The 12,393-nt window shown below is 39.2% G+C and overlaps 1 protein-coding gene across 1 annotated transcript in view; it reads left to right on the top strand.

The window, feature by feature from the left end:
- The window catches only part of LOC134323468 (serine/arginine repetitive matrix protein 2-like), a 37,822-nt gene that overhangs the window by 22,417 nt on the left and 3,012 nt on the right, over positions 1–12,393 (top strand). The window contains exons 2-5 of the mRNA XM_063004993.1: positions 3,234–3,404; positions 5,879–5,989; positions 9,139–9,249; positions 9,590–9,700. Of these exons, the coding sequence (XP_062861063.1) occupies positions 3,319–3,404; positions 5,879–5,989; positions 9,139–9,249; positions 9,590–9,700 (419 nt within the window). The 5' untranslated portion in view covers positions 3,234–3,318. The remainder of the gene's footprint in view (positions 1–3,233; positions 3,405–5,878; positions 5,990–9,138; positions 9,250–9,589; positions 9,701–12,393) is intronic.

Raw genomic sequence — 12,393 nt, 5'->3', positions numbered from 1 at the left:
AATGGGCCTATTATTATGCCAATAAAATCAAATAGACAGCTAAATAACATTTTCCTTTTTATTCATCATTTTTTGTATGCTGTTCTATTTTATAGAGCATTATGTTTAGCCTTCTACATATATTAGTTTGTAATGTTAATTATTCCTCATTTGTAAACCTCAACTGTTGAAGTATAAATTCTTGCATGAAAATAACTCCTTGACTAAAGGTGACTTTTCCTACACAGCGTTTTGTCCAGGATGCTGTAATTATAAAATATTGTATGTTTGTATCTATTTTCAACACTTTACTGTGAGAGCTACTTGACTTGAAATAAAAGCAGTATTTATAAAACAAAGTTTGTATGTTGTGAGGGACATTAATAAGTGTATATTAAAAATTGTTTGACATTATTATAATAATAAATAAAATATAAAATATAATAAATTAAATTAGAGTTTAGTAGATTTATTTGTCTCTAATATAAAAATATTATGGATTTATTGATTTTAACTATAAATTAAAAAAATAAATAAAGGTATTATCTTCAAAACAAGGTGTGTAGGTTGTGTGGAACATTAATATGTGTATATAAAAAATAGTTTGGGTTTATTATATTAAATCATATCAGAGTTTAATAGATTATTTTAGTTACAGTATACATGTACAGTATTATGGATTTACTGATTTTAACTATAAATTAAAATCAAATTAAAATAAAAGCATTATCTATAAAACAAGGTTTGTAGGTTGTGAGAAATAGGACAGGACAGCCAGTTGGCAACACTGCAGGGGGTAGTGGGTGATTTACTGCTGCACCCATAGTGCTAATAGTGCTTTAAATAGTGCTTGTAAATAAATTATTATATGTACTGTAGATACGCAGACGCTGTGGCTCATTTATACTCACTGTACTATTTCAGATTCTATTTATGTTTAAAATTGTATTATATTAAACATTTGAAAGTAAAAAATCAAATCACACATGTTCTAAATGTGTTATTCTAAGTGGGAAATAAAAATAAATCACTGGTAAAAAAGGAAGTGAAGCTATACAATAATGTCATGTACTGTGTGTTTGAGTGATCTTCATATGCAGTACATTTTAATGTATTTTAAACAAATTGGGAGAGAGAATAAACACTATAATAAAATGTTTCTATTTGTAGATACATTAAAGATTTTTATTTAAGACATTTATTTTTGTATTTCATTTTATTTACATGTTCTGACACTTTACTCTGGTGAGGGTCGCTGTGGGTCGAGCTGGGTGTGACGCATTCTGTAACAAATACTCCTAGAAACTACAATTTAAATAAAAAACACAGATTAAGAAATGTTCTACACAAGAGCAGGTTTAAATACAATCACTAAATCATGTAAGAATAAAAAAAATTGTAATTTGTTTGTTCTCATAGGAGATTTGGCTCAGTTTTCATTCCATCTGTTTTGTTTCTTGAGCTTGGGAACCTCGCCCGTCCCAAAGTTTCTTCAGTGTGAATCACTGCATTTGACTCACACATGTGGGCATGATTAAAAACCTAGTGAGTCTCACTGTTGTCTTACTGCCTACACAGGCGACTGCCTCAGTAGAGGGGATTCTAATAAGTCATCGGTTTAGAAGTCAGATTATTCTAGCACACTGCTTAGACAGAGATCCCATCAGTTTTCACTAACACAGTTAGCCTCATGCCATTTAAACCAATGGGGTGGCACAACCCGCTAGCATGTCAACTAACGTCTCCCTCTGAAAACGGTTAAATTTGCTGACAAGCCTGAATGTGCAAATAAAACACTTGTACACGTTAAAACAAATTAAAAATCAATAATAATTTATTTATGTTTGAAAATAGCTCTCTGCACGTCCACCGTATTTTATTTTATTTTTTTCATTTTTCTGTGAGAAAAGTGCTGCACTGAATGCTGGGATGCATTTGGTGGAATGCTCACTCGTTCTTGAGTCAAATTAGCGTTTAAATGTTAAGATACCTTACTAGTGAGCATGTTAAGGCATCTAGGATTTCGATCAGCCTCCTTCTCGGGAGCGTACGTAGGTAAAATGTGTCTCTGTAGAGAGCAAGATAAGAAAGTTTCCAGTCTCCTCAGTCTGATCGGAGCTAGTCTCCTACGCAACCTAGTTAGCCCAGACAAACCATCCAACGAGAAATTTAACGAGATTGTTACAATTTTTAGCAATATTTTTAGTAATAGCAGAAAGGTTCAGATTTCATAAAAGAAATCAAGCAAGGCTGTACTGCGCAATCTTTCTGTTGCATTAAGAGACAGACTGGTATGTGGCATGCATTGCTCAAGCACACAAAAGAGGTTACTGTGTGAAAGGGACTTGGACAAAGCACTGGCTATTTCACTAGAAACAGCTGCTAAGGATGCATCAGAGCTACGAAAGAAAAGTGTAGGACTGGAAATGCACAAAATGTCAGAAATGTTAAAAAAAGACAGAAATGTTACAGAAGTGGCAAATCTTCCCATGATGCAAATGTTTGTTGGTTCAAAGACAAGACCTGCAGAAAATGTCACAATCAAGGCCACATAGAAAGAGAATGTAAAAGTAACAAAAAGCACAGCCAAAAAGATAAACCAGACAAAAAAATAGAAGTTTCAAGCAGAAGGCAAAATACATGCACAAAGTAACAGAATGTGAAAAATCAGATAACACAGATACCGTTGAAGACGACTTAGCATGTTTAGAGCTACATAACATAACAGATGTGTCTGGAGTAAAACTGAAAATGGAGCTGGACACGGGCTACAAAAGGTTGTTTTCCAGCTACCATTAGAAAAGTCCTTGGTGATGTTAAAGACATACACTGGCAAGGAAGTGTCTCCTAAAGCAAAACTTAAAATGGACGTGACTCATGGTGACTCATGGTGGAGCTTCATGTCTTAAAAAGTGCAGGACCTGCTCTTCTGGGGCGCAAGTGGCTAAGAAAAATCCAAATAGACTGGCATGAAATTAAGGTCCTCAACATATCACCAAGTCTCAAGAGCCCTGACTTTAGCTCTGAACAAAGACTGGCACAGATCCTAAAAGATAATGCAATGACATTTGAGAAAGGTATTGGCAAACTTAAACATATTAAATTCTAAGAAAATAAAAAAAATCACAAGACGATTTTTATGATTAAAATAAATGTATTAAGCTCAACCATCTAAATGTTCCCATCTCTTTCATGTCAGGATAAACTCTGTGTTGTTTACTGGGTGACTGAAGGTTTTGGTTTTTCTGAAACAGTGTTGGCTAGGGGTGTGAGAAGGTCTGGATCTCTGAAATTAGTCTCCAGGAGGAGGAGGAGTGTGAGAAGCTCCAGATCTCTAAAATGAGTCTCCAGGAGGAGGAGGAGTGTGAGAAGCTCCAGCTCTCTAAAATGAGTGTCCAGGAGGAGGAGGAGTGTGATATTCAGAGGTGAGAATTTGAACTGCTGACCTTTATTCATTATGTATTTTAAAATTTCCAGAACATGAATGTTCATTTGTGTTTAATAACCATCAGATCCAGAGTTACAGCTCCACATGTGTCTGTGTTTTCTCACTGTGTGGTGGTTTCACAGTGTTACAGCTCGGGGTTCTGAGCTTCTCCAGGAGCAAAGTTTAACATGGATTACTGTACTAAAATAACAACACAGGACCATTAAGATTCTCTCAGTTTTTACTGGTTATAAGTGCTCTGTACTGCTGAAATTCCTCACATTCCATACGTTCTCTTTTACCCAAATCTCCTCTTTTTGGACCTAAAAATGTGTCAGGCCGATATTTCTAAGTCACCAATCTGGCTTTTGTAGTATGTGTGCACCAGTTTTGTGTGTTTTTGTACTGATTTAACCGTTCTCTTTAGATCCTGCCTTCTCACATTTCTCTTAAAAATACTCAAATAAAATTCAAAGACATGAAAAAAAATCTGTGTTTTTGTCTCGGTGGGAATCCTTGAGAAGCAGAATGAACGACCTGCAAATAAATGTGCCATTTCAGCAAAGCACAAAAGTGCAGCTAACGGAGAGAGTTTGTCAGGTGAAGAGCGGCTAACACAGAAGATGATGCCCACAAAGCATGGCAGCAGTTACAGATGGATGGACTGCAGCACACTGGCTGAATTAAAAGTTATAAAATTATCTGACTATAAATGCCATAAATGATCTCAACCTTCTTGCATAAACCCATTCTTCTCTTGGTCATCATGGGAAATGAAAAATCTTTGGAAATGGAGTTGACTTGGCACCAGCAGGAATATCTGGAGTGTGGCCTAATGCTAGCTATATGGGTGTGTGTACTGGAGCTGTAACTGGCGGTGTAACTGGCGGTAATAAGACACTGTCTTTGCACCTTGCACTTGGACACTTCATTATGCTGCTACTCAGTTCTACTACCCATGCTTATAAGTTAAATGCACTCTTATTGTTCATGTTGCTGCTACATTTTTACATTTCTACATTTTTACATTGCTACATTTACTTCTACTTTTTATATTTGTAAATATTTTTCATATTTATGATTATTCTTTTGTATTGTATATATTAGATTATTTTATTGGGTGTAACTGGGACCTTGGGTCATAATTTCGTTCCACCTCATGTACCACATGTGATGTGAATGACAATAAACCCTCCTTGAATCCTTGAATCCTTGGAGTCATGTGTGTACAGGCAGTAGAGGAGGAAATTCAGAACACACCCCTGAGGAGCTCCAGTGTTGAGGGTCAGTGAGGAGGAGTTAATGCTGCCAATTCTAACCACCTGGTTTAGATTAGATAGGAACTTCAGGATCCAGCTGCACAGAGAACTGTTCAGACCCAGATCATGGAGCTTAATGTTCAGTCTCGAAGGAACAATGGTGCTGAAAGTTGAGCTGTGGTCTCCAAACAGCATTCTCACATATGTGTCCTACTTGTCCAGGTGAGATAGAGCCGTGTGCAGTGTCAGGGCTATAGCATCATCACTGGACCTGTTCTGTCTGTAAGCGACCTGCAGAGGGTCCAAGGTTGAAGATAGTGAGGAGCAGATGAAGTCTCTGACCAGCCTCTCGAAGCACTTGTTTATGATAGAGGTCAGAGCAACTGGAAAAAGAAAGAGGTTAAACACAGACTTTGAGAACACATCCAGGAATGCCATCTGGTCCAGCTTAGGAGGGACGTAGCTGGTTTTTATCCTCATCTGTATTTCCCTGATTAAAAAGCAGCAGAACGATCAATCAGGGCTGCACGGACCTCACAGTTCAGCCATGGGTTCTGATTGAGATAATCATGACCATGGTTTTGGTGGGAACAACATCATGGATGTATCTTCAGATAAATTCAGTGTACTCATCAGTGTTGTTATTTGATACTTCTCGGAACATCTCCCAGTCCACCATCAAAACAGTCCTGGACTCTGATTGGTCCGACCAGCGATACACCTCCCTGATAGGAGGCAGTGCTTGTTTCAGTTTGCAGAAGAAGGATGGCGTGATCCGATTTGCCAAATGAAGGATGCAGGGGGGGCTGATGCACTGTGGAAGGAAGTGTAACAAAGGTCCACTGTGGAAGGTTTCTGTGAGTTACATGTGATGTGCTGGAAAATATTTCAGCATTTTTTGCTTTTAAAGTCTCCAGCAATAATGAAGGCGGCCTCTGTGTCCTGTGTTCAATTGAGTTTGTTGTCCAGGGATTGAACGTACCACACCACACCATGTTCTACCAACCACCACACCAACCACACCATGTTCTACCATCCACACCATGTTCTACCAACCACACCATGTTCTACCAACCACCACACCATGTTCTACCAACCACACCATGTTCTACCATCCATACCATGTTCTACCAACCATCACACCAACCACACCATATTCTACCATCCATACCATGTTCTAGCAAGTAACATATTTTCTGTTTGTGGTATCTAGTGAGGGTGAAGACAGACCCCCCTCTCCAGCACCCAGTGGTTTATCCATGAAGAGTGACCGATCAATGGAACCACCTGATAGCTTTAAATCTGGAACAGCATCACAGAAAAGGTACTGATTTATCTTCTCATGATCTTCACCATCCACACCATGTTCTACCATCCACACCATGTTCTACCATCCACACCATGTTCTACCATCCACACCATGTTGTATGCACTGTGGAAGGAAGTGTAACAAAGGTCCACTGTGTAAGGTTTCTGTGAGTTACATTTGATGTGCTGGAAAATATTTCAGCTTTTTTTGCTTTTAAAATCTCCAGCAATAATAAAGACACCCTCTGTGTCCTGTGTTCAATTGAGTTTGTTGTCCAGTGATTGCCAGCAGTATTCTGGGGAGTGGACCAAGCCTGACCAAGACTCCAGCTCTGCAGCCAGTCTGTCTGTATATGTAACACTGGAGGCAGCTCACAACAAAGCAGAACACTTGGTGCCATCTTGGTGTGTTGGCATGCCATACAAGAGACAATAAAACACTGGACTTGTTTTATGCTCACCATCCCTCTCGCCATCAGTGTTAATTTTGAAAGCAAATTTTGATTTAGTTTTAGTCATAGTCTTTTGACTAAAATGTAATTTAGTTTTAGTCATAATTTAGTCATCTTAATTGTTTTAGTTTTAGTCTAGTTTTAGTCGACTAATTATTATAAGAATAAAGTTGACTAAATCTACAGTTGATTCAGTCGACTAAAATATAAAGGGTGTAAAATGTAAATGCTTTTTCATCAGTTCCCTTGAATTATTTAAGTCATTATATACACTTACACAAAATGAAAAATTTTTAATCAGTTATGGAATATTATTGTTTGTATGTGCAATACACACAAAACCAGATTTAACTTATTTTAAACATCTTTATTTACCTGACCTGCTTATTGAGCATAACAATAACAAAATATTAATGACCAGTAGGCCTGCTCTGCCTGAAAAATATATACATTGTTCATAACAAATTGTATATTACATTCTTTATAAAACTGGGTACCGTAAAAGCAGCTGTGCCGTTATGTTGCCATTATACTGCCAGCAGTGCCAGATGTGGTTTCAGATTTGTTGTGTTTTTACCCGAGATCGTCGCCCCACATGGTTTACACATCGTCTTGTTTTTCACGACGTCAAATGAGAAATATGTCCAGATATATCGACTCTCCTCTTTCTCCCTGTTGACATTGTCAAGTTCACCTGGTTCCATGAGTAAAGACGGTTCACAGCAGTGGTGTCCAAACTTTTTTCTAGGAGGGCCAGATTTTATAATGTGAAAGTGCCCGAGGGCCAACAGTCCCTGATGACATTATTTTAAACAATAAAATATGTGTATAATATGCTGTTATTTAATCATTTTATTTTCACACAGTGAACAACAACCAAACGTAAGCATTCAGGTGCCAGACATGATTTGGGTTTAAACTATTACAATGCATGGCTACCTTTGGAGTATTTCCTGGCATACATAACCATACGACAAAAGAGAAAAAAGACGTTCATATTGAACAATCCTTGACACTGTGCTTAAGTTTTCTGGCTAACTCAGAGATCATGCTTTTCAAAATATTGTGATCTAATATTAGGCATCAATAAAACATCAAAACACAGATATGATGATTTCATAAATCTATTAAGAAAACCTTTTAATACTGTAATGTGCAGAAACAAGACTGGAAAATAAATACCATTTAAACACCTATAAATACATGAAACAATCAAGGTTCCAAACAATATTACTTATTACTAAATAAATTAGTAATTAATTAGTAAAAATATTATTAAATAAATGACTTGTTATTGACTGTTATTGACTGTAGCTATAAAATACTTCAATTGTCATAATTAATACAGTCCATGTAAACGCTTAGTCAATATAAATATCAGATACAAATGTGTTTTTAAAACATTACAAACATCACAAATATAAATCATGTTTACAACCATGTGATTGAATAACCTGAATAAACTGTAGAGATGAAACATCACGCAGCAACGAGTTTCACTTCTATCTCCAACAGTACAGGAGGGGATGGAGGAGGAGATATGTGGTCTAGCAGCCGATGGAGATACTCGTTATAGAGATGCGTGATTTCATTCATCTTTTTATTGGTTATTTTGATATGCACTGCTATGGACAGACAGAGATTTATACCCACAATCAACACATGTAAAAAAAGAAAAAAATGCTAAAAGTGTTGTTAATCAGACAGCAACGATAATAAATTTTTTCTGTTGTTTTTCTGACTGTGCTGGCAGGCCACAAGTAATACAATTTAAGACAGAAGACGCGGGACTTTGGACATCCCTGGTTCACAGGCTAGTCTGGTCTTCCCAGGTTTAGATCAAATGTGCGCGAGTGTGGACTTACCGCGGTACCGCAAAAGAGATTAGTATTGATTGGATGGCTACCCGGCTTGTCCCGCCTCTCCACATACGCTAAAGTAGTTATGATTGGATCTCTTTCTAACTTGTCCCGACCTTCCACAAAACTAAATCAGTTCTGATTGGATGTCGTCCCTGCCAAACATTTTCGTCTCGTTTTTATTCGTTGACGAAAGTGTCGATTCATTTCGTCATAGTTTTTATCCTTTTATGTAGTTTCTATTTAGTTATCGTCTCGTTTTTGACATGAAAAAAAGGTTCGTTGACGAAAACTATGACGAAAATCATTCGTCAACGAAATTAACACTGGTCCCCATTGGGCAAGTCTGACCATAACCTGGTGCACAAACCTGTTATTCACAAAAATCTAGCCAGTTTATACACCACCACAGCTGGTCTACACAGTGCATCAGAAGCCCAGGGCTGAGGACATCAGGACCTGCAGCCATTCTTACTTTCATCTTCAGTTCCCTCCTCACTTGTTCTCTGGTGAAGGACAAAGGAGAGCAGGACTGGGTGCTGAAGGAAAAGTTGGGACCAGCTGTGTGAGATGATCTGTGTATGGGGGTTCCTGATCAAATCTGTTGAAGAAGGTTTTAAGGTCTTTAGTCCACTGTAGGTCTCCCATGGAATGTGGATTCCTTCAATCCTGAGATGATTTTAAGGCCCCTCCAGACCACACTCACATTGTTCTGTCTAAACTGGTCTTCCAACCACACCAAGTTGTACCATGTTGTACCATCCACACCATGTTCTACCATCCACCACACTATGTTCTACCAACCACCACACCATATTCTACCAGCTAACATCTCATTTCTTTGTGGTATTTAGTAAAAGTGAAGACAGACCCCCCTCTCCAGCACCCAGTGGTTTATCCATGAAGAGTGACCGGTCAATGAAACAACCTCCCACCTTTAAAGCTGGAACAGCATCACAGAAAAGGTGTTGATTTATCTTCTCATGATCTTCACCAAGTTCAGAAACCAGAACTTAATTTATACACCATCCTCACCATGGTCTACCATCCTCACCATGTTCTACCATTCACACCATGTTCTACCATCCACACCATGTTCTACTATCCACACCATGTTCTATTATCCACACCATGTTCTACCATCCACACCATGTTCTACTAACCACACCATGTTCTACTAACCACACCATGTTCTACTAACCACACCATGTTTTACCATCCACACCATGTTCTACCATTCACACTATGTTCTACCAGCCACACCATGTTCTACCAGCTAACATATCTTCTCTTTGTGGTATTTAGTAAAAGTGAAGGAAGATCAACTTCTCCAGCACCCAGTGGTTTATCCATGAAGAGTGACCGGTCAATGATCCACCCTATCTACTTTAAAGCTGGAACAGCATCACAGAGAAGGTACTGATTTATCTTCTCATGATCTTCACCAAGTTCAGAAACCAGAACTGAATTAATTAGCAGTGATGCAACTTTAGTTTTATACTAAATTTATACACCAACTTCACCATGTTCTACCATCCTCACCATGTTCTACCATCCACACCATGTTCTACCATCCTCACCATGTTCTACCATCCACACCATGTTCTACCATCCACACCATGTTCTACCATTTACACCATGTTCTACCATCCACACCATGTTCTACCATTTACACCATGTTCTACCATCCACACCATGTTCTACCATCCTCACCATGTTCTACCATCCACACCATGTTCTACCAACCTCACCATGTTCTACCATCCACACCATGTTCTACCATACTCACCATGTTCTACCATCCACACCATGTTCTACCTTCCTCACCATGTTCTGCCATCCTCACCATGTTCTACCAACCACACCATGTTCTACCATCCTCACCATGTTCTACCAACCACACCATATTTTACCATCCACTCCATGTTCTACCAACCACCACACCATGTTCTACTATCCACACCATGTTCTATCATCCACACCATGTTCTACCATCCACACCATGTTCTACCATCCACACCATGTTCTACCATTTACACCATGTTCTACCATCCACACCATGTTCTACCATCCACACCATGTTCTACCATTTACACCATGTTCTACCATCCACACCATGTTCTACCATCCTCACCATGTTCTACCATCCACACCATGTTCTACCAACCTCACCATGTTCTACCATCCACACCATGTTCTACCATACTCACCATGTTCTACCTTCCTCACCATGTTCTGCCATCCTCACCATGTTCTACCAACCACACCATGTTCTACCATCCTCACCATGTTCTACCAACCACACCATATTTTACCATCCACTCCATGTTCTACCAACCACCACACCATGTTCTACTATCCACACCATGTTCTATCATCCACACCATGTTCTACCATCCACACCATGTTCTACCAACCAGCACACCACGTTCTAGCAACCTCACCATGTTCTGTCATCCACACCATATTTTACCATCCACTCCATGTTCTACCAACCACCACACCATGTTCTACCATCTACACCATGTTCTACCATCCACACCATGTTCTACCATCCTCACCATGTTCTACCATCCTCACCATGTTCTACCATCTACACCATGTTCTACCATCTACACCATGTTCTACTAACCACAACATGTTCTACCATCCACACCATGTTCTACTAACCACACCATGTTCTACCAACTACACCATGTTCTACCAACCACACCATGTTCTACCATCCACACCATGTTCTACCATCCACACCATGTTCTACCAACCACACCATGTTGTACCCTCCACACCATATTCTACCATCCTCACCATGTTCTACCATCTACACCATGTTCTACCAACCACACCATGTTCTACCATCCTCACCATGTTCTACCATCCTCACCATGTTCTACCATCTACACTAAGGTTCTCCCCTTTCCTCATACACGGACCGTCTCACACAGCTGGTCCCCACTTTTACTTTTAGATGAAAGTAAGGATGGCTGCAGGTCCTGATGGCATCAGCGCTGGGTTTCTGAGGCACTGTGTAGACCAGCTGTGTGCGATAGTCCAGGACATCTTTAACTTAGGCTTGAAATAGGAGAGTGCCAGTCCTCTGAATACAGAACAGTGGCACTGCCTGTCTTCACCTATATTTGTCTAATAGTAAAACCAGCAATGACTCCACTACAATTTGCCTGCTAAAATTCACTGAAGAAGAAGGGTGTGTGTTTTGCGTTCCACCAACCACACCATGTTCTACCATGGTGAAAATTGCTCCATGCATGCCTTACGTTATTGTGTCCAGGATACTAAAGTTTGGCTATCTAACAATTTTTTAAAACTGAATGATGATAAAACAGAAGCCATTATCTTTGGTCATCCGGACTGCACTAAAATAATAGAGGACCGCCTCGGCCCATTATCTGTTAATGTACACAGCCATGCCAGGAATCTTGGAGTTATTTTCAATTCTGCACTTAAGTTTGATAAACACATAAATTCTGCTGTTAGTGCTAGTTTCTATCAGCTCAGAAAAATTGCTAAGCTAAAATCAATTTTAACCGCTAAGGATCTGGAAACAGTTATCCATGCTTTCACGCCTAGTCTATTGCAACTCTCTTCACTTGGGTATCAACCAATCAGCTCTGTCACACTTGCAGCTGTTTCAAAATGCAGCTGCTAGGCTTTTAACTGGAACCAAAAAAAAGGGAGTCTATCTCGCCTGTGCTGGCCTCCCTACACTGGCTGCCTGTTAAATACAGGATCGAGTTCAAGGTCTTACTGATAGTTTTTAAAGTCTTAAACGGAAATTCTCCAACATACATCACTGAGCTCCTGCGCCCATACTCAACCTCACAAGTTTTAAGATCCTCCTATCAGTTGCTGCTACACATTCCCAAATCTAGACTTAAGTCAAAAGGTGACAGAGCTTTTTCCGTTGTTGGAAAAAACCTGCAACACACCTCAAAAGATTGACACAGACAACCGGAGTAAATGATAAAAGCAAATAACCAATTTATTTAATTCAGCTGAATGATCATTTTCTTAGTGCAAACTCTCACACAGGTTTACAGAAGAGAAAAAGTGTGACTGCTCCCCCCGCGTCTCCTTCTTATACTCCTCTT

The sequence above is a fragment of the Trichomycterus rosablanca genome, chromosome 11 (genome assembly GCF_030014385.1).
Source record: "Trichomycterus rosablanca isolate fTriRos1 chromosome 11, fTriRos1.hap1, whole genome shotgun sequence".
NCBI classification, from domain to species: domain Eukaryota; kingdom Metazoa; phylum Chordata; class Actinopteri; order Siluriformes; family Trichomycteridae; genus Trichomycterus; species Trichomycterus rosablanca.
The sequence above is the reverse complement of the archived record's forward strand: the minus strand, read 5'-3'. Positions and strand labels throughout refer to the sequence as shown.